Source organism: Chaetura pelagica, unplaced genomic scaffold (assembly GCF_000747805.2).
Source record: "Chaetura pelagica isolate M959 unplaced genomic scaffold, ChaPel_1.0 scaffold188, whole genome shotgun sequence".
Classification (NCBI taxonomy): Eukaryota; Metazoa; Chordata; class Aves; order Apodiformes; family Apodidae; genus Chaetura; species Chaetura pelagica.
The window spans coordinates 1,760,574-1,781,553 of record NW_009954196.1 but is presented as its reverse complement, the minus strand read 5'-3'; the positions used below and the strand labels follow the sequence as shown (position 1 = coordinate 1,781,553).

General features: G+C 36.5%; 1 protein-coding gene across 1 annotated transcript; it reads right to left on the bottom strand.

The window, feature by feature from the left end:
• Positions 1 to 683: 683 nt before the first annotated feature.
• Positions 684 to 12,130, bottom strand: EIF4E (eukaryotic translation initiation factor 4E). Its single transcript, XM_010003172.1, has 6 exons — positions 12,004 to 12,130; positions 9,814 to 9,909; positions 7,939 to 8,002; positions 5,978 to 6,091; positions 3,334 to 3,473; positions 684 to 1,402 (listed from the first exon to the last, which is right to left on the bottom strand). The coding sequence occupies exons 3-6, from the start codon at positions 7,966 to 7,968 to the stop codon at positions 1,288 to 1,290; spliced, it is 399 nt and encodes a 132-aa protein (XP_010001474.1). The 5' UTR covers positions 7,969 to 8,002; positions 9,814 to 9,909; positions 12,004 to 12,130; the 3' UTR covers positions 684 to 1,287.
• Positions 12,131 to 20,980: the final 8,850 nt, after the last annotated feature.

Genomic DNA, 20,980 nt, shown 5'->3' with positions numbered 1-20,980 from the left:
CTGCGCTTTACTTGTACTTCATATAGGAATTAAAAGTAGAATCACTCAAGGGCTTTTAGAGTAGTTCCTACCTGAAACTAGACATCTTTCTATGTATCCTTAAATTTCTTGGTTGGCATAAACCAAAGTAAAGAGAAACAATGCAAACCATGATCAATTAGGCCAACCACTAAGAAAAAAACAGTAGCCACATCAATGTAATTTCACTTTGATTGAGGGTGCTATCTAGTAGATTAAGTTTCAGACTATAGGCTCCAAACTTGATCCTTCTTGGAAGACACTACATTAGAAGCCACAGCGGAGACTGCCTTGTCACAAGAGGTACAAATACTAACTGTATAGATGGAGAAATAAAAGGACAAATCTAGGTGTCTAAAAGACAATTCACTGTACACATTTTATTTACAGTTTTGTACACTGTCTTAATATGAATGGGACCGCTTTTCTACTTGAGCCATTTTAACCAAAGCAAAATAACCTAAGTAATACAAAGTGTTAAAATACAGCATAAGATACAAAAACAGACATACTATTTCTAGTAAGGAATGTAAATTATGGTGTTACATTAAAAAATCCACAGTTATGTTTAGGAATTCACACAAACAGATCACTGACTTGACTGAAATGCGTAAATTTTTAGCAAAGCTTTGATATTACAAAAAACCAAAAAAATTTCCAAAGAATGCACAAAATTTATGTTTATTCCACCTTTGTCATATTCCCAGATTCTTCACCAAATGTTACATGAGCAAAAACAACTGAAATCAAAATATCACTAATGTTATGAAATAGGGAAAACAAATAAATTAATCTAGCAGCCATCAGCATAGGTTACAGCAAAGATGATGCTGTATAAAAAAATTGCTAGAAAACTGTATGCACCATACTCTTTTCCAAACCAGCAAAATGTTACTGTATACAATGCAAATGTAAAACAGAGTAATTTCCTGCAGGTAAAGAAATACAACTTCTTTTCTGAATACTGTGGATAAACAATTTTTTTCGTAATAGTAATTACAGAGTGGGCCAGGAAAACATTGATGGATTCAGGGAGTGAAGTGTACTAGAATTCTGATTGGTAATGGTTACTTCAGCCAAAATAGAAAAAAATTGAACAAAGAGGTACAAGACAAAGGCAAATGAGACTTCTCACAAATCTTAGCAACACTTAGATGGAAATAAAATTCAAATGTAGTCCACTCTGCTTTTGAAGAGGCTTTGGTTCAGCTCCCAAATCTCGATTGCTTGACGCAGTCTCCTATGAAAGAATACTCAGAAGGTGTCTTCTTAAACAACAAACCTATTTTTAGTGGTGGAGCCGCTCTTAGTAGCTGTGTCTGCATGGGACTGATAACCAATCACTATCTTTGGAGGAAGTCCTAATCTTTCCTTGTATACTCTCCTGGAGAAAAGAAATAGAACAGTTTAAGCAAAGTGCTTGGGAAGGAATTAGTAACAGAACACTTGCTTTTTTAAAGATCTGCTAACACCTTCATGAAAAATAGTTGCCTATTTAGAAACCATTTCTCTGGTATAAAGAACTCCAAACAGGCTTGTTCTAACTTATTGCATCTAAAATCAGCTTAAAGTTCTGTATGAACAATTACTTGCCATATAAAATAGGACAAGCTCTTTCAAAAAAATATTTAATAGGCCAACATAGATGTAGAACACAGATTCTACCATGTTAATGAGAATATCATTAATATCAGCAAGCTATATTATCACATGTAAGAACAAAACAGCTATAAAATAGCCATGGTCCACAATTCCAGTTCTACTGAGAAGATAAAAACTGACTTCCAGGGAATTGATGTTTTATTTTGTTCAGGTGATTTCATCACCACACACCTCAGCTGTACAGACTTGCTGTCTTTTCTTGAGCTAGTGATACAAAGCAGACCCCCATCCCTCCAATTGCTTATGGCATTGGTGACAGGCAGCTACCCAACACAAGCTTTAAGAAAAATCTGCTCAGATCTTAGGCATTAAGAAGCAGCAGTGCCCATCTTACACAAACACACTGTGCACCTTAGCTTAGCATAGAGTGAGATGCTACCTGCTAACGGCACTAGACTGCAAACTGACTATAAACTGCAGAACAAGCCTGTTCAGCACAGATTGCTCACCCCAGTTTAACTGTTAAATACAAACCTGATGCATTGTCTTTGGAGTTATGGCAAGGTGACAGCAGGGAGTCAACATAACTTACATTAGTCACTGTCATTTTGCAAAATCTTATTTTTACAGTTCTGATGGGAGTCATTATCTCCTTAGTTAACAGTTAATACCATTCTAAATATGCCCTCTGATGCCTACTATTTTGGTGTAAGGTTATTCACTCCTAGCAGATGTGTACCACTGCTCAGCTTATTGTTAAATACTTACCTTTGAGTCTGAACATGACTGTACATTAAAATTGTCAGTATGAGGCAGACCCCACTAGTTTCTTAAAGGTTCAAATGAGGAATGTGTCAAGAGAGCCTCACATAAACTGAAAAGTGTTGGCAAGCTACTATGCCTGACAGGCTAAGCTGGGAAGATAACCTACGCAAAGCAATGAAAATCTGTGGCCTACAATGACTGAATTTAACAGCAAGTAATTTTGAAATCAATACTACAGCATAAGGAATTCACTAGCTTTAGCAATACCTGCTAAATAGCAGAGCACAATGTGCACTTCCCATAGTACAGACAGATGATCTGAGATGACCAACTTCTGTTGCTTACTGGAATGAAGACTAGAACATGCTATTACATGTCAAATAATTAATGAAAATCAGCATTATTTTGTTTGATTTGTACTTACAGACAAGAATGTAAAAAAGCATCTGTAGAGTTTCATGGCACATCATATCACTGCCCAGTTTTTTTTCAAGTCAAAGGCTATTCTTGTGAGCTTACTTAAGATCCACAGCACCTTTCCTCTTATTTCTAAGCATTGCTTTGCTGAGAAAAAAAATTTACCAATGCTCTACTGTTACTGGATGCCCAGTCAATTTACTAAGTACTGCAACACAATCTCTCTACCACCTACAAGCATTAACTACGTGCCTTATTGTAAAATGAAAAAATTCTGCCAGGATTTGCTTGTAATCTTTTGTTATTTGTGAACAACAGCAAAGGTAGCATAGCAGTACAAAGAAGTTACTAACATAAGCCCCGTATAACAAAGTACAAAATAACACAAGTAATTTAGCACTGAGTTACTTATGTGGGATATATGTGTAGCTCTGCACAGGCTACATTTGACTGAAGTGCATTCTCTATTAAGTTAGCTGGCTTTAAATGCATTGTAACTCATATATTCAAGCCATCAATCACATTACTTACCCTATATGCGTAACAGCATCCCTGTTTTCACATTCAGTTGTCCATATTGCTATTTTATCACCCTTAGTTCTAACATTAACAACAGCACCACATACATCATCACTGTAGTCATCAAACGACTCCCCAATAAGGCACAGCAGCTACAAAACAAAGATTAACCATTAAAAGTAGAAGCTCCAAGTCAGAATCCTGTTCCATAGACAAGTTACACAAAAGGACCAAGGAATATTATGTTTTACTGCTTATAGGTACTTGCAATGCAGCAATCATTCTGTTTATTGCAGTATTTCCTTTACATTCATTTGTAACATTTAGAACTTCAACTCAATTGCAGTAAGGTAACTTCCTCCTATTTTTAGTTTTCCATCTCTCCTCCTGTCCCAGCAGCAGGAAGTTCTGACTAAGCTGATCATTTACATAGTGTTGCCTCCCACCCTATTCTCCCAATCCAAACTCAGGTAGTAATTAAAATAGATTCCTTTTTCTAAAGTACACTTAACACAGGCAGATAAATCTGAATTTTTACTTGTTTACATTAATTATCTAGGAGGAATCTGTGAAGAACTATTTGAACAATATATCAGCTATGTCAGGTCCAACTTCCCTCCTTAAGTACATCAATTCAGAGGCAAATCAGATGTCAACTTCAATAAAAAGTGGTATCTAGTGAAGTGTTATTTCCTGTCAACACTCTCAGGAAGCTTCAGGAGATCCCAGAGTCTTACATGGGAATCTGTCATCCTTAACAGTGTGTAACATAAGGGCAACAATACAAGTGTACAAGTAACACAAGATCCTTCCTCCACAGATTTCTAACTGAAGCTTGGAATTGGCAAAGGCAGTGTATTTCAGGAACATCAGATCAAGTTAGGTCAGATGCCTGTAAAATACTGTGAAAGTGAGATTTAAAATCTTAAATTTGCAATTTGTAAACTAAGCCATTTTCAGATATTCAAAACTGAGAATTTCTTGTGGTTAGGACAGATTAATCTAGTCCATGCTGAAATAAAAATCCTTCTGAATACCTAAGTATTAATCTCCAAATGGATGCTTGTTTACTTTATTTGCACAGTACATATTACTTTTCCAGAATCACTTGTAACATTTGGAAATTCAAGGCTTGCAACATTTTGCACAAAGCAGGTCTTCAGTTCCCATGAGAGCTGCAAAGGCTGACTTTGTCAAGGAAATACAAAAAGGACAAAGTGTGCTACTGAATAGATCAGGTGTAACTACACATACTTTAAGTGTCACACCCAATTAATTGTGGGATGCACACATCAAGTAATGAAAGCCATAAATTTAAGTTAAACCATACACAAATATTCAAAATACTGATAAACAGCCTTACTATACATACAAGCAAAGATGACTACCATGCTCAATAGATAGTGTAGTCCAGTATACCTGCTATGAATGCTACTCTAAAGGGGAAAAAAGTCTTCTCAAACCAAGTTTAGTTAACAGTAAAGATCATTATAATAAAAATTTGTTCCAAAGTGGAGTGATAAAGGAAGAGGTTTTGATTTTTATTAGAGAAAGTTGGTTACAAACAATCACTGGAATTAGAAGTGACAGGGTTGTTATAAAGTCCCAGTTACCTGGGTATTGGAGCTCTGCCACTGCTTGCTGTTAAACAGCAGAACCCTCTAGCCTTAAGTCTACACAGACTATCTAGATGTTTGCAATTCCTATGCAAGAGCTATTAAGAGACAGAAGGACTCATATAGGCATTTAGGTGGAGAAGCTAGAAGCACACAGCAAGACATTTATTTACATGTATAGTTATATTGCCTAGCAGTCCAATTCTTACAATCCTTTCTTCAAATCACTACTACAGTGACTAGAAAGATCCTAGTATCTCTGGCAGACATCCTTGCTTTGAACCTGAAGGTGACTTCTCCCTTTCAAAGGAGTGCAATACCTTCTTGCCTCTCACAAGCAGGGAAGATCAGAGATTTGATAAGATAGCTTTGCATTGCACCACCTACAATCCGTCCTCCTAAAAAACCAGATCACACTAGACTCTTCTAGGGTATTCTGAGTCAGTTCCTAGACAGTACAGTTGAATCCCTTTCTACAACACATTTACCACAACCCACATAATCTCTAGAATTATATTTACCATTAAAAAACCTATTCTGAAAAATATAACAGCAGTGGGAAAAAGTATTTTTATAGTATACAGGCAAGCTGCATTATTACTGCCTATCCCAGTGTTAAGATAAATATAGAAAGAAAAAATAGATCTGAAACTCCTTTGTTTCAGCAAGGCTAAAACCTGAAAACTATTCACTTGTAAATGTATTTGTAAAACACATTGCTATACTTTGGCAGTTAAATTTGGGAGTCCCATTCAAGACCAAGTATTGTTTTCCCAGTAGCTCCTTAAGTACTCTGTACATTCCAGCAACAAAAGGTTAATCTGTTCTGTAAAATTCTGTTGCTGCCCATTACAAGGATGTATTCAACAGAACACATCTAGATTGAGCATCACTACTGAAAAACCAATGTTTCAAATGCAGCCTGGTAATAACTTATAGGACATTAGAAGCCTAACACTTCTAAACAGAATACAACAGTTAAAATATTAAATACAATTGCAAGATTCTTCAGTAACAACTTGCAAGGCCACAGTGCTTACTGTCTCTAGCCAGAAGCGATCAAGGTCACTTCTTCTCTGCTGTTTGTTTAGTGTAATTAGCCATCGTCCTCCTCTCTTGTTTTTTTCATCTTCCCACATGGGTTCAATCCCATCCTGCAAAGAATGGCCAGATGTTAAATTGGACTTGATCTACATTTTTCCTAAAGAATAACCAAAAGGCCAGTGATGACCAAAATAGCAACTTAAGAAAAAAAGCACATAGTTTAATATACATACCTGTCCAGACATACTGTCTCGTACCAATATCAAAGGTCCAGAACAGCTTATGAAGTGCACTTTTTTAGAGAAATTTTTATTTGTACAGAAGAATCACAGCCCAAGCAAAAGTCTTGGATACACAACTTAACATAAAAAACTGTGGGAACAGGCTAAGTCAAACATCCACCTTACCCTGTATGAAACGAGATAAAATTAGCAGCTACATTCTGAAGTTCTTATTTTAAGTCTTGGACTCAGTGCAACATTGGCCAAGGGTTTCACTTATGCATAAATGTTACTTCACTGAAACAGACACCCTTGGCAGTCTATCTCAATGACTTCCTGCATACACAAGGTGAGAATAAGAGAGTTTTGATTGCCAGGGCCACAGAAATCAACACTATTTAATAGCAAGCTGCAGTCTGATTCATGCCTTACCAATTGCCCTGCACTGAATTAAATTCCTCTGGATGCACTGATCCAGCAAAGCAGCCAGATGCCACTCCCATATGCACCAGCTACGCTGCACTTCACAAAAGTCAGTCATTAAAAAAGCAGGTAACTGTCTAGACAGAAATTGGGTTAAGAAATGTCTATTAAGAGAGCTGCATAACAGAACTTTGGCTGAAAACTAATTAAGAGTTCAACGTGCAGGATGGAGTGGTGTCAGCTCACTAAATTTAACAACCTCACTGGCAGCTGCAGAGCTCAAATACTTCATTACCTTGAAGAGCAGCTCTCACAAAGTCACAATTGAAGGACAACAGCAGACTGTTCAGAGGCCTGCAACAGTTGCCAATTCTGTACATGTTGCACCCATTAAAAAAATTAAATTAAGGCTGACTGATAAAATGCAAACCCAGAATAGATACACATACTTAAAAACAAATCTAGGATTAATGCAAAAAATACAAGCATGATCCATAGACACCCTACCTTCTGAAGGGTGTACAGCTTCTTAAAATGTACTAGTAGGGTTTCACAGTTATCTGAAATATTGTTAGCTTCCCAAACCAAAGAATCACCTTTTTTCCCCCCAACCTAAAGCTTCTGGAGTTTACAAACTGTGTAACTCTAGTTTGGAGTGCCAGCCAGTAGCTATGTTTTCTATACAAAGGTGGGACCAGGCACTAGCCCTTAGGAGGTTATTTAGTTACCTGAATCCAGAAAGGAAGCTGTATGTTAGAAGCGCTTCAGAGAGATTACAATTTCATTTAGAGCTCCAGCTGAAGCCTCCACTCCAGCCAGAGCAGTGTTCAATACAATTTTCTATGTCATACATAAGTAATATGGCCCTTAATGGATGGTGCAAAAATTATAGGAGCACTATGCATCTGCCTAGTAGTGCTTAAAGAATACCAGAGAACATTACAGCCTCCCACAAAACTCGGACATTTGAACTCATTTCATGTCAAAACAAAGACATAGCTAGAAAATATTTCGTATATAAATATATATATAAAACTTAGAGACTTAGCTATATGCATGAACATCTCAAATACAGAATGAAGACAAGTATAGTAACAAATTAAAATGTACTGTCAAGTGTGTTAAAGCAAGTACTTGCATTTTCAGAACTAGCGACAGTCTGATTTTCAGAGGTTACTTAAAAAAACACACCTCTAGGACATTCCCAACCATGTTCCTAAATATCTTAAGTAAAATATTTGGACAGTTCCTTGCTTAGCCAGGAAGCCATCCATCAACATCCATAACTGAAGAAAAAAGGTTAGCAAGCATACCTTAAAGAGTGAGTAGTCACAACCAGGCATTAAATTACTAGAGAGCTGGATATGGTTGTATAAACTATTGGAAGGAAAAAAGCAAGATTAAAAACTAAGCATTATTTTGAAGTACAAAATTCTTAAAGAATTTAAGACATATGACCAAACAAACCACAAAAATTAGAAAGCATTAAAATTATTTCAGAAGCAACCCTATTTCAGCAGCATAAAAGCATAAGCTTTAAGATATTCTGGGCTTAAAGCAGCAGAACAGAAACTGGTTTATAAACACTTGCTGGGTTCATACACCAATGCTTCTTTTAAACCTAGTTCTAACATTCTAACAATGTTATGAGAAATATAATTCCCTGTACATTCATGGCAACAAGTTCAGTGTGCATGTGTATTCTGCACATATACAGAATAAGGAAAATTGTTTATATTTCTAAGGCTATCTCTGCAGAGAAAGTTTTGAGAAATAGTCCATTTTGCTATTTATACAATACTCTGGGGATGAAGGCTGTAGATCTGGTAAATCAAATTTAAATAAGGACTCAAAAGATAATAGATGACTGAAACAACAAAATATATACTCTGAATTCAATTCACAGCGATGCCATTCAGAGAAAAAAAAATATATACACTGTCTCCCCCTATAGCAAGAAGACAGATGCCTTTTTCCTGCAGTTAAGTTCAGACTTCAGAAAAAGACAGAAATATGTGTATAGTGCACATATCACAACAACCTGTAGTCCAAGACCAATTAACATTCAGGCATGGCCCAGCACCAAAAGGAAAAATTACTGTGATGTTCTAACAATTAAAAGTCAGGCACAGGATTTTACAAAGCCAGGTACAGATTTACCATCCTCCCTCCTTAAAATTTACCATAATATTTTCTCCCCAGAACAACGAAGTTATTTCCCACTCCAACCACAATGCAGGCAGAACCCCTCAATTGCTTGTGACTGATTTTATACCCTTGACTACATCTACATTAAGCACTTTTAATTACCCAGAACATCTTGGTTATATAGGAGCTCAAAGACTTACACTTAACCAACTTCAAGAGTGAGCTTCAAACTATGTAGCTGCTCATCACATACCCCAAGATTGGTAACTACTGTTCACTCAATTCTCCCATAGTAGGAATGAGAAAGCTGGTTAGAAGCACAGAATCCTATACCCCTTTGAGGACACTCCACTGAAATACTTGCTCCACATTTTCTGTATATTTATTTCTTCCCTGTTGGTGCTAATGGGTCACACTGATGGGTCTCATTATTCCACTAAGAAACACCATCTCTCCCTTACTGATCACATCCTAAAGAAGACATGGAACAAAAATCTTAAGAACCCTAATACTCCACATAGCACATAACACTAAGAGAGATCAAATCTATAATGCATTTTTTCTCACCCTCAATCTCATACCACTTTATTTTCTCCATATTTTATCATTACAACAAGAAAAGTCTTCCAAGTAAGCCACCTGAATTTGATTGATGCAAGTGTCCAGAAAAGTTCTTGCTGTTTGAGCCTAAATGCTTTTGCAGACCTTCAATTTAGCAGGAAGGTAGTTTCTTCTCTAGTTAATTTATTTCAAGGACACCATTAATGTGCAATCTCTCAAAAGTACCATGCTCCAGATTCAGACACTGTTGCATATCTAAATTCTGGGACAGGTGACTCACTTCAATCCACTAGCAAAATTTAGGTCCATGGAAGCGACAGTTGGTTCCAAGAATTTACAAATGGATGTTACTAAGAAATAGCTACTGCACAAATACAATTTTCTACATGTATATCATGTGCATATGAATACAAGCAGTGCTGCGGCATTAACAGCGACACATACCAGGATTATTATGCAGATTGAAAAAATTTACTTACGCCCAAAAATCTTCAACAGTATCAAACTTGGAGATAAGACGAAGATTTGCTTGCCAAGTTTTGCTCTTGTCATTTTTAAAAAACCAGAGTGCCCATCTAAATAAAAACAAAATAAAATTGTAACATCTTGAAATTAAAGTATATTAACAATATAATTATTGGTCTTGCTATATCCAAACTAAATCAAACTGTAAGAGATTATTAGCATGGAAGTCCATTTTCAACAGTAAGATACCTGAGAAACTCAGCTTTCAAATCCAGTTCTTTGCAGATCAACAGTATTTGTGTTCCCATTACAACAAACAACTTGATCAATCCGTTTAGGTAACTACTCCAAATAGTTTTAGATAATTTTTAAGACTCTAAACTCCTAAACCTCGGATGTTTTTCCTTGCCAACAGTGATAAACTGCAGTCCCCTACCACAAATGACTAATTATGGTCCAAAACAACTCTCACTATTCAAACAGGAACACTGCTCCCTTACCAGTAATTTACTTGTAAAGGCTACAAAAGCCAATTATGTAATTCCAAAGCTATACATGACATTAAAGTTTCCCAGTCATTCACATACTAGGAGAGCATAAATCTGGAAATGGAAGTAGCTTTAAGCTTACTAATGTCAATCTTTAAAAAACCACCAACAGCTTCAAATTTTTAAATCTGTACACATTAAGACAAAATTAAATGAAATTTTCTATCCAATTTACTTCATCATTGTCTGCCAAGTACAAATCTCAACACATACAAATCAAACCTTTACAAACAAAGATGGGTCTTTCTGGAAGTATTGTTCAAAATGCTGGAACAGGATATCTCATAAGGCATTTAACACAACAGGATTTTTCATTTTGATACTTTTAATAGCTTTCAAATCACTCAGGTTAGCACTAGATTAGATTTATCTTCTTAAAATGGAGTACTTTAAGTCACCAGGTGTCAGTCTAATGTTTTGAGAGCTTTTCTGACATTTCAAACCCTGTTTTAAAAGTTTACTGTTTTCCTGTTTTCCAGTAATAGCCCCACTACCATTTGTAGAGTAGAGTCAGCAACAATTTAATCAGAAGTGTTTAGAGGAGTAAGAGGAAAGATGAAGTTTAAAGACAACAAGGGAAAACAGGACACACATAGCACTACAGTGCAGAGTACTTTTCCGTGTTTATCCAAAACTTATAAAAAGAGCAAGGTGCCACTTGGTAAAAGGTTCGCTTTGGGGCATCACCTACCTACCAACATTAACAACTGTACCAGCTGTTCCGTTTACGTGGAGAAAAGGAACTCCTAGATGATCTTTTTGAACTGTATGTATCCTGCTAGAGTAACTTTTGTGCACATTTAAAGGAATTCAACCTGAAAGGTAGTTCAAGTCAAGGTTCTCAAGTACAAAGAATCTTGGTAAAGTCCCCATTGCCTCCATAGCTCAGTAAAAAGCTGACTAGTAGTTTATAAAGCATACCTGTTCTTTGTACGCTAAACACAACTAAGAGGGTTTAGTTTTTCTGATAACTATGCTTTTACCTACTGCTCCATGTATTTGTTAAACAAGAAAATTTAAGTGCCCTACATTTTATTTTAGTGACACATTAGTACAAATCCATGTGCATCTGCACTTCAGCATTTCTTCTGCTGTGTTTCTTACAGATAATGAAAAAAGTATTATTGTAGACATCAACCACCCACATGATCAAGTCAAATAATTTTTGACTGATTAACACTGCTTCTACCACTTCCAGTTTGAAATAGGAGAAAAAAAAAAATTCAAGATATGAAAGAGTAAGACTGATAAGAAATAAGAATGAGAAGTCCTTACCACTGACATCCAAAATCGCCTTAAGTACTACAAGGCAGAATGGAAGGTTTTCCAGCACCTTCATCTCTGTATTAGAGAAAAACAACAGAAGCTGTGCTTGCCACCAACTAAAAGGGAAGCCAAGCTCTGTCAAATTACATGGTTCCATTATGAAAATTTATAAAGATATTCAGCTTCTGTAACAACACTCCATTAATAAGCTCTATAATAAAACAGGATCAGATTTTCTTTCCTCTGCAACCTCACTACAAAAACCCTCAAAAAAAAATCAAGAGCTCTCAAAATGCTACTAAAAAGCATAAGGAAAGCAAGAGGGGTTGTAAGGTGACAGGCATTTTTTTATCTCTGGCAAAATTACAATTACACTTCTGTACTATTTACCTGTTTTGTAGTGGATGCTTAATATACTGTTCAGGGCTAGCAACCTCCTGAGTAGGTGCTGGCTCAGTTTTCTCCTCTTCTGAAGGCTGAGGGTTGGGAGTGGTTTCCTGATTGAAGAAAGGAGTTATTAATACATAGTTTCTCAATTTTTATTGAAGAAAATTAGTTCTTTGAAGTCACTTTAAGGAAGTTGAAGCTAGGAGTTCCTCTAATTCATCTTGAATTTGGGGCCCAAATCATGTCATAGAGGCACAATTTGCATCCCTTTATTCTTCAACATCTGACCAAGCCCTACAATAAATAGTAAATGCAGAAATTCACGTTCTGCTGTTCAGTGATTTGCTGCCTTTGTATTTGTTTCCAGAATGGTTTACTTAACTAACTTGTATAATTTTGAAACAAGAGTTGTATCAGAAATACAATATGCTATGTTATATGCACATCTAAAAATTAATTTCCAGAAGGAAAACTTTTATTAGTTTCTAACAAAGCATCATTTGAAACATATGTACAGGCCCTGTTTATTTAGAAAAACCTGACATTACAAGTAGGCATCACATGCTTCCAAGTCTGAAATCAGCTGTTACAAGCAGTTAGAAGCCAACTGTACCTAGTTCTATTTGTATTTGCAAAATGACTACTAACAAATATTCAGGCACCCAACAGGAGAATTCAAACACATATTAGTTCTCAAATTTCAAAATTAAATAAGTCTTATCTGTGGTAACATGTAATCAGATTGATTCCAAGTATTATTTTTTCAAATCTCTAGACAGTACTACAGATGTAAAATATACTTTAACATAAAGAAGTGAAATCACATTCATTTTGTATGCAAACCCCCTCAAGCTTGTATTTCAGTTGGAGAAGCTACTGTGTCAGGTTTGAAATTCTAATGCCATTCTTTCAAATCAGAGAACACAAAGCCTTATTGTAAGGCCAAGCTTTCCTGCTGTTACCACCATCTCTCCCTAATCTGCAATCTATGCTAGAATGTTAGAGGCAAGGAATGAGGACTAAATCTCATTCCCTACAGCTAACACAAGTGCCTGTACAGTTGATCCTGTGAAAGAAAAATAACTTTAATATAAACAAATACTAACTACAGCAGACCCAAAGACTCTACACATTCCTAAATGCAGCAATATAAACGCAGTACTTAAAAAACAATTTAAGCATTGTAGTTTTAAGAGAAAAAAGGAATATAAGGCTGAATAAAGTAAGAAGTCATCTAATTAACAGTACAGTTTACTCCAGACTTCCACAACTACTCAGTTTATCAAAGCTGCTGAAAAGTGGAATGAATCTGAAGTGAAAACATTGTTCAACCTTCACCATCCCAGCTGGCAAACTCTTCTGATAAAACCTAACAATCTGTCATAATCTGGATTTTCTTCTTGTTATCTATATATTTAGCATTATTAAGTATGATGTTATATTTTACTTCAGAGAAGTTATACCTTTATGCTTGAAAATAATTAAGTATGCTTTGGTTTAACAGCTCATTAAGAAAAAAACTGTTCAAAAGCTAATTTGCATTGTGTGTAAGAATGCTTTAATGTGTTCCCACCTTCACAGCAAAGACTGAAATGTGAAGGCCTAACAAGGGCAGCAATAATTAGGATAGTGCTTTGATTTACACAGTACGAGGGGCAAGTAGTACAACTTCCTTCCTCTTGTAAAGGAGATCACCAACAATCTCACAGAAGCAGTGCTGAACAATCTGTCAAATCTCCTTCAGTGTACATCACGAGCCAATGCCAGGGGGGCTATCAGCTCACGACATTGTGGTGTCCAAAGCGGGATACAGGCTCATGACAGTGTAATACCATAAAAAAGCTAAATAAATCTTCAATTAGGATCTTCAAATTATATCTAGAATACCTAGTGTTACTGCCATTTATTTTAAGTTGATAGGAAACAAATATACCTATTTTCCTTTAATCACATGCAAAAACCCCACAGAACAAATCAAGATTGTCAATGCACAAAGGCTGTAAAACACGTCAAAGTATTATTTAAATCAGTATTTCCTCCTCCAAGTAATCATCTCTACTATGCTACAAACTGTCAAGTGCAGACAACCACAATTTGTGTTGCCCCTTCAGGGGCTTCTAACTAGAGGAGTTAGAAATACTGCATGCGCATGTACAATGAGCATACAAGCAAAAACTTGTTGATATTTTGGAAGTAAACTAAGCATTGGGTTTTGTGATAATGCTTACTTTCACTCACAATACTCTGCAGTTGTGACATTTAGTATTTACAGTTGATCTACAAATGCCATTACACTAAAGACTTACACCAAATAGACTCAGCCTAAATTCAGAGTAACTTTCAAAATAATTTCAGTTGAGAATCATATTGATGTTTGCTCAGGAAATGGCTTTCAGTATGCAAAGAGCTAATCCTAAAGACTCTCTGGTCAGTCTTCCAGAATTATAACCACCACAAAGTGGAAGAATCAATGCAAAACTACAAAGCACATGCAGGGCTATGCCATTTCAGAACTTACAAGACAACATCCAAAATGATTAAGGTAGCACCTCCAGATAAAAAAAAAAATGCAATGAGCCTCAGTAACTGCCCGGTCAGTGGTCACCCTTCACACAATTATGCGGAAGTCCATTTCTGGACCAATGGAAGACAAGTAAAACTTTTGTGCTGAGTCAGATAAGTCATCCCTAGAAAAAATCCCTTAAGATATTCTGAAAGCTACCTAGAATTAATGAAACTCAGACTAACCATTATTTCAAGCTGCTGTCCAAAACAGCACAAGACAACTCACCTCCAAGGCCTGGCTATGATTTTCACCCAGGATTGCATCACTCACCTCAAAAACTAACCCAACCAGAAATACTTTTTTTTCAGCACCAGACTGCTCATCAAGGACAGGTGCAGCTGTATGCACCAAAATTAGCCTGGGAAAAGGTGTCAAGCTGGAAGCAGAACTTTCCACCACAGAGTAGTTTTCTGGCTAGTCTCTGACAGGAGCCTAAAGCAGCTTGTTTTCATTACCTTTTACTGTCTACTGCCATCAAGGAAAACAGAAGACAGACCATTTTCATTTTTGGCTGGTTAATCCTATCAGATCCCATTTTCTTTCATTATACTTTTATCTCACTATTCTGGGCACCAAGCTACAGTATTTGTATAGTAAAGCACTTTTCATTATTAGCCAAATAAAAAGTATGCAAGTTCACCAATCAGCATTCCAAAACCATTTCTTGTATCCAACTTCCTTCTAGCTACTGAAATTCTACCCCAAACCACAAGCATGCATTTTTAAAAAAAGATTCTATAAATACAATATGAAATAAAGTAATTTTGTACACGTTTTACTAATTCACACCTTGAAATCTTTAAATTGCTGTACTATTAATGTAGTAAAATAAGACTGTCTCCACAAGCAGGTTCTGGACTACTATTTAAAATCCTTCGTAATCCTTTGCTATTGCTCATTAACTAATGCATTCTTTAACCTAAAATTGCCTTTGTGTCTACTATTAAGCTAAGCCACCACTGGGTTTGCTACTTTTAAAATAAATGTAATAGGGTAGCATTACTAGATAAACTGGAAAGCTTCATATGGCCAATCCTACTCCTCATACATGAGACAGCACATAATTAAAAGTGACATTTATACACTACCCACATTTTTTTTTTATGTAGGAATCAGCTTGCAGAAGTCCATGCAACATTTGTCTGCTCAGCATTTAACAACTATGCATATCTGCACATTAGCTGCAGATTTAATTGATGTTACTTATTCTTTCTCCACAGCACATAATGACCAATGTATCAAAGGAAGGTGAGCAAGTCATCAGAACAGGAAATAAACAGCACAGTAAAAAACTGCTTAATCAGGTTTGTCAATTGAAGAGAACAACTAGCTTGACTAGGTTTCACTGATATTTTTAAAGTGCTGCCCAGACCACATTCATGTAATCTAATCTTCTACAGAACTTGTTTAGGAAGTCCAGTTGACAGGGTGCTGCATTTATGTCCCAAAAAGACGTAACCTATTACTAGTAGTATGCATTCCTGGGGAAGTTAAGAGAATAAATAGTGTAAGAGGCTTCCAAAGTTTTCTTGCATTAAACCAAAATAATTTACAACTGAGAGTTTTCACCTTCTCGCTTAGTGTTTCCAACAGATGAAAAAGCTTCACATCCCAGTTATCAGATGCCTAGGGGGAAAAGCATGTCAACCATCTGCTGGTCCTTATGCTTCTTGCAGGTAACAAATTCAAGAGCTATTTATTTCAAAATATTCTCAACAAAAAAGGGATTTAAGCCCACTGACAAGCAAGTATTACATGCTGCAAGAAAAAAAACCAAATTATGACCTAATAGGCAATTCTGAGAAATTACAGAGGTAGAAACTGTATGAAGCACATGTAATACCAACTGGGAAAGAGGTACTAATAGGCACCTGTTACCAATTAAACAGCATTAAAACTGCTTTCCAGACACCAGAACAGAAAAATTTTCAAAGCATGACATAGCAAAGTCTAATAAAGAGCAACTAACTGCATACACTCTTACTTAGACCACCACAGTGTTTTAGAAAGGCATTCACTATTATAACAGAAACATGGGACATGGTTTTAACTGAGTGACATCCCACCAAATTAGAACAGAAGGACAACACATGTACAGGAGAACAGGAAAAAAATAGTGAAGTTGAAGAGTCACATGCTTCCTTCAGGGTCAGAGGGGCACACTGGTTTAAGAAATATAATCTCAGGTTCTAAAAGATGCAAAGAATATTTACAACCCTTTTGACTTTTGAAAAATGGGCTACATATACTCGAAATTACCCATTGGATTTTTCAAACCTACCTCACAAACTTACAAATAAAATGAGCAAACAAACTACAAGGTATATAAAAATACTCCAGTATGTGTTTTTTTCTAGCTGCCCTTGTGCTATTACTTCTCACCCCAGTTTGAGGTCTACTACTGTCTCTGCTACAGAAACAGGAAAATTACACATGGGATAAGATTACTTTCCACATCTAACTCAATTAGTTCTAAGGTAGACAACAGAAACTTCCCAAAACTGAGAACAGTTCAGATAATTCAAGGAAGAAAACCTATCTGTAACACCTCTAGCCCCCCCAACTTATACATAAAAAACAAAAGCAGCCCAAATTATTCCAAGTATATTGAGCCATTCCTACAATCAAACACAGAATTTTACATTATCTGAAAGATTAAGACACATTCCATCTTTGAAAAGGAATTTAAAACAAAATTTTGTAACATATGGATGCTCAAGAGCTTAGTTTTCAACCCGAACTACGCAGTACTGGTCATACTACTGATATGCCTGATTCTTGTAAAGCATGTCATGTACACAAGCTACTTTGATAAACAAGCACTGACTACAAAATAAATTATTATTCATTTAAAAAACTGTTCTGCGCATTTAGGAAAAAACGCTTTTAATGGTTTAATTTTTCCTGCCTTACCTCCACTATATATGAATTAAGGACAATTGCCACTTTCATGCAGGTAACAGAACACTTGCATTACACATAAAACAAATCTGTAGATCACACACTGAACACATTCATCTTCAAAATGTTCACCTCAGGAAGAAGTTTTAGGACTTTTGAGAAATGAGTGACTGTTTGAAGTTTGTAGGTTAAAAATAATCTCTAAACTTATGTTTAACCTTAAGACATTTCAAAAGTAAATTACATTTGTTTGAGGAGAAATTCACATTAATTCACTTTTAATATCTGCCTCTCTTTTACAATGCAGCCTCTCTACCAACAGCCCTTGTTTGATTCTCTCCTCCATCCCCTCAAAATTTACACCAATCTTTATAAAGTTGCTAAAAGGGTCACATTTTCTCATAAAAGTCTTCCATTACGTCCACGTGAGCATATTTGAAGGCAGTACTAGTAAATGAAACACAACTCAGCCCCATATGCTATTTTGTGCATTACCTTGAAATAAGCTTGACCTTTTTACATGCTGTATGAAATGTAATTTTTAAAATTGCTTTCAGAAAACTGTTTATCTTAAAAAAATGTATGTGGTCCAAAACATTCCTCCTCTTAGATGAAGCTTTGTATTAAGTCAGAAATGTAATTTACAGTTCCAAAATTTAGTATAGCCATTCTCACTGAATAGCATGCAAGATGCAGTTACCCTGCATAATTTCAGAAAAATTAAATAAGCAAGCAACTGTGTTCATAGTACTACAGCTGAATACTATGCTGATTTCAAACATAGCAGGTCACTGGCCGTATTGTAGCAGAAATATCTAGCAGTAGAAGTACAGTTTAGCATTGCCTGCCCTCAATGTACATGCTATCTGTCAATAATACAAAACTACCTTTAAGTCTACCCTGAGTTTTGGGAGCTTTTTTGAACTTCCCAGAAATTCAAGGCCACTGTGTTTGTAACCCCTTTAGAAAATCCCGTTTCATATAAAGAAAGTTTCCTATTGATGATTCACTGCTTAAACAAGCATTTTTCAAGTTATACACAGCTAAGTTTCACCCATGTATCTTAAAATGCAGAATTAGCAAGAATTGCATTTGCACAAGTGTAACAATAACTCTCATGAAACAAATAAAAAGAACCATGATACCAATTTCCAATTAGAATGATGAGAGATCAGATGCTCACATGTAAGTTACTTCCATACAGTTTACAGCACCTTGAAGTTACAAGCTTTGCATGCCTACATTTTTAAGTCACCTTTGGTAAACCACTGCTTACAAAAGCATTACTATTTGGTCTTTTGTTGACTTTGTGGACTTTCACACAGTGTCATCTTATGACATGTAATCCTGAGAGGCTACAATATGGTAACATTAACAGGACATACCTCTGCATATTCTCACAAATTAATCCAGAATAGTCTTAAGAAAAACAACCTGAATAGTGCAAGGAAAACCAGTTTTAAACAGCAGTGTTGCAGAGGCTTAACTTTTCTCTGCAGTGTAGAAGCAAACCACTGTGTAACGGGTCTATATTTAAAATAACCTTGCTTTCTTAGCACCCTCCATGGGACTCTTTACAATACTCTAAACTCAAGTTTCAATATTCCTAAGGAGTTTCAATCATTTTTTTAAGCCTCTTGACAAAACTTCAAATGTATGTTACATTTGAGAGTGTGGAAGTACTACAAACATCACTGATTTTAATAGAAGCCTATATTTAACAAATATATATATAAAACACCAGACACATTTAGTTGTGTTTTGCATTTCCTGAGACATATTTTCACACTAGGGAAGCATCACAGATGATCTCTCTACAAAGCCAGATCCAGAGTTTGAAGGTCAGGAACAGAAAGGCCTCCCTATGATCAAGACATAATCAAATCCCTAACCACATATATAATTAAATTGTTCAATTGAAAAGCATGTATTTCCGCAACATTAATCACCTATGACCTCAGTCACTACACCAGTCTAACTTTAAGCTTAGGTGTGAGCCATTTAAAAGGACAATAAACAAAAATATTATTTAAATAAATTTGAAAATAAGCAAGCATAGCTCCCATTTCTTTCCTCAAGTCAAACATATTTCAACTATAACTTCTGCTGTTGAGTGTTCTGCTACACTATTGTGAGCATTGCCCTAACTTCCACGTTTACCAGCTCAGCAAAACTGTTTGTCACTGCTTGGTGAACTTGGACCTGGAAAACCAATCTTGCTGGGAAATGTTCTGGCAAAGTTAATCACTTATTTTGGCTAAATTAAGCCCCAGATCTAGATCAACATGCAACCTCACTCTTATAAAGCAAGAATAGAAAAAATGGTGCAGAGACAGTCTTCCGCCAGCACCACAACCAAGAAAGCCACAAACCCATGCCTTTGAAGTTATTTCAATTTCCAATGGCCATCAGTATTAAAAATTATTTACTACAATCCCTGCAAAGCTCCATGGTCATCGCAAAGCACTGTGCTGACAGGAAGGTCTCATCTTCAGATATGTGGGCTATAGCTGAATTAGATCAGCTTTTGGATGGGAACACAAGTATTTTAACATAGTGACTGAAGAACACAGGAAGGGTGCTGCAGGTGGTCCAGCTCATTTTCTTAACACCAAACATTCCTCCTGTTCAGAACTGCTACTCAAGCAGTTTATAAATGCTGACCAACTTCAATCTCTTTCTTGTAAGTAAAGTTGGGGGGGAGGGTTATTTAATGGAAAATCAATTATAAATGTCCCTTACATATAAGACTAAAATTAATCTTTATTTAAAAACAGTGATTTTCAAGCTTAAATAAGTTTTTATCTAAATGTAACACTGGCTCTCCAAGTAGACGCTGGCTATTTATTCACAGTTAGTAAGCAGCTGTAAACTAGCCAACCTGAAGTTTCACACTTTCCTGAAAGCCTAATACACAGACTTCGATACACAAGCATGTGGGATTAGAATAACAACTATACTTGGACCACTTCCAGCTGCTTCAGTTCTTTATGGAAGTGCAGGCTAGGCCAATGTTTATGAAACAGAACATAGTAGTATAAACATAACTTAATACCTAGAAAAAGAAAGAAAGCACATTATCAATAAAAGTATTTTAAAAGCCTGAAAAATAAATGTAATTTTGTTCCAGAAAAATGACATAACTGGAAAAGGCCAATTTTGTTTTCAACACGCCAAGACTCTTACCAGTCACACTGTTCCCCTTTCAGCTGCCGAACTCCCGAGCAGTCCCACCTGCCGACTTACCGACCCTCACCCCAGGTTAGAGACCCGGCGCCTCCTCATCGCGAGGCCCCCCTCACTGCAAACTCCGCGTTCGCCTTCAAACCAACCCATCACGGCTCCCCGCCGGCCAGGAGGGCGCTCTCCGGCTAGCGAGGAAGAGCCGTCCCCTCGGTGACCGGCACGTCGAGCCCGCCGGCCCCTCCTGGCGGAAGGCAACATGGCCACCCCCACCGCGCCACATGTGCCGAGCGCGGCACGGATCAGCCCGCCAGGCCGACTCGCCGACCA

Bases quoted from the DNA above. Each gene is read 5' to 3' on its own strand.
- EIF4E (XM_010003172.1), bottom strand. From the start codon at position 7,968: ATGCCTGGTTGTGACTACTCACTCTTTAAG. The intron at 6,092-7,938 runs GTATGCTTGCTA...CATTCTTTGCAG, and splicing joins GTGACTACTCACTCTTTAAG to GATGGGATTGAACCCATGTG. The intron at 3,474-5,977 runs GTAAGCACTGTG...TTTGTTTTGTAG, and splicing joins ATCGCTTCTGGCTAGAGACA to CTGCTGTGCCTTATTGGGGA.